At 57.0% G+C, this 1,157-nt stretch overlaps 1 protein-coding gene across 1 annotated transcript; it reads left to right on the forward strand.

Moving 5' to 3' along the window:
• Positions 1 to 6: 6 nt before the first annotated feature.
• Positions 7 to 1,151, forward strand: HTR1B (5-hydroxytryptamine (serotonin) receptor 1B, G protein-coupled). The gene has a single exon (XM_009710059.1). It carries the CDS (start codon positions 233 to 235, stop codon positions 1,094 to 1,096), a length of 864 nt encoding a protein of 287 aa, XP_009708361.1. The 5' UTR covers positions 7 to 232; the 3' UTR covers positions 1,097 to 1,151.
• Positions 1,152 to 1,157: the final 6 nt, after the last annotated feature.

Genomic DNA, 1,157 nt, shown 5'->3' on the forward strand with positions numbered 1-1,157 from the left:
CGCCAACGACTCTTACCGAAATTGCAGCGCCGAGGAAGGGATCTACCAAGATGCCACCCCCCTCTCCGGGAAGATCGTGCTCGCCGTCGTCTTGGCGCTCGTCACCCTGGCCACGGTGCTCTCCAACGCCTTTGTCATCGCCACGGTCTACCAGACGAGGAAACTCCACACGCCGGCCAACTATCTCATCGCCTCGCTGGCCGTCACCGACCTCCTCGTCTCCATCCTCGTCATGCCCATCAGCACCGTGTACACTGTGACCGGCAAGTGGACGCTGGGCCAGATCGTCTGCGATATCTGGCTGTCCTCGGACATCACCTGTTGCACGGCGTCCATCCTGCACCTCTGTGTCATCGCCCTGGACCGCTACTGGGCGATCACCGACGCCGTCGAGTACTCCACGAAACGGACTCCCAAGCGGGCAGCGGGCATGATCGCTCTGGTCTGGGTCTTCTCCATCTGCATCTCCATGCCCCCTTTGTTTTGGAGGCAGGCGAAGGCCGAGGAAGTCTCTCACTGTGTGGTGAACACGGACCACGTCCTCTACACCGTGTACTCCACGGTGGGAGCCTTCTACTTCCCCACGCTGCTGCTGATAGCCCTCTACGGGAGGATCTACGTGGAAGCCAGGTCGCGGATTTTGAAGCAGACGCCAAAGAAAGCAGGTAAAAGACTAACGCGGGCTCAGCTAATCACAGACTCCCCGGGCTCGTCCTCCTCCGTCACGTCCATAAACTCCAAGGCCCCCGAGGGATCCAGCGAAACGGGCTCTCCCGTGTACATGAACCAGGTGAAGGTGAAGGTCTCGGATGCTCTGCTGGAGAAAAAAAAGCTCACGGCCGCTAGAGAGCGGAAAGCTACAAAGACTTTAGGGATTATTTTAGGAGCCTTCATCGTCTGTTGGCTGCCCTTTTTCATCATCAGCCTGGTGTTGCCTATTTGCAAGGACGCTTGCTGGTTCCACATGGCCATCTTTGACTTTTTCACGTGGCTTGGATATCTCAACTCCCTCATCAACCCCGTCATCTATACTATGTCTAACGAAGACTTCAAACAAGCTTTCCACAAACTCATACGTTTCCGATGCACAAGCTGAAAATTTTGAATGCGATGTGTTCTCCGGGGCTGCCCCCATGCACGCCCGTGCCCGACGCCAC

Source organism: Cariama cristata, unplaced genomic scaffold, assembly GCF_000690535.1.
Source record: "Cariama cristata isolate BGI_N322 unplaced genomic scaffold, ASM69053v1 Scaffold40801, whole genome shotgun sequence".
Classification (NCBI taxonomy): Eukaryota; Metazoa; Chordata; class Aves; order Cariamiformes; family Cariamidae; genus Cariama; species Cariama cristata.

What these genes read in the sequence shown, in the direction of transcription:
- HTR1B (XM_009710059.1), top strand. Translation starts at nt 233, where the DNA reads ATGCCCATCAGCACCGTGTACACTGTGACCGGCAAGTGGACGCTGGGC.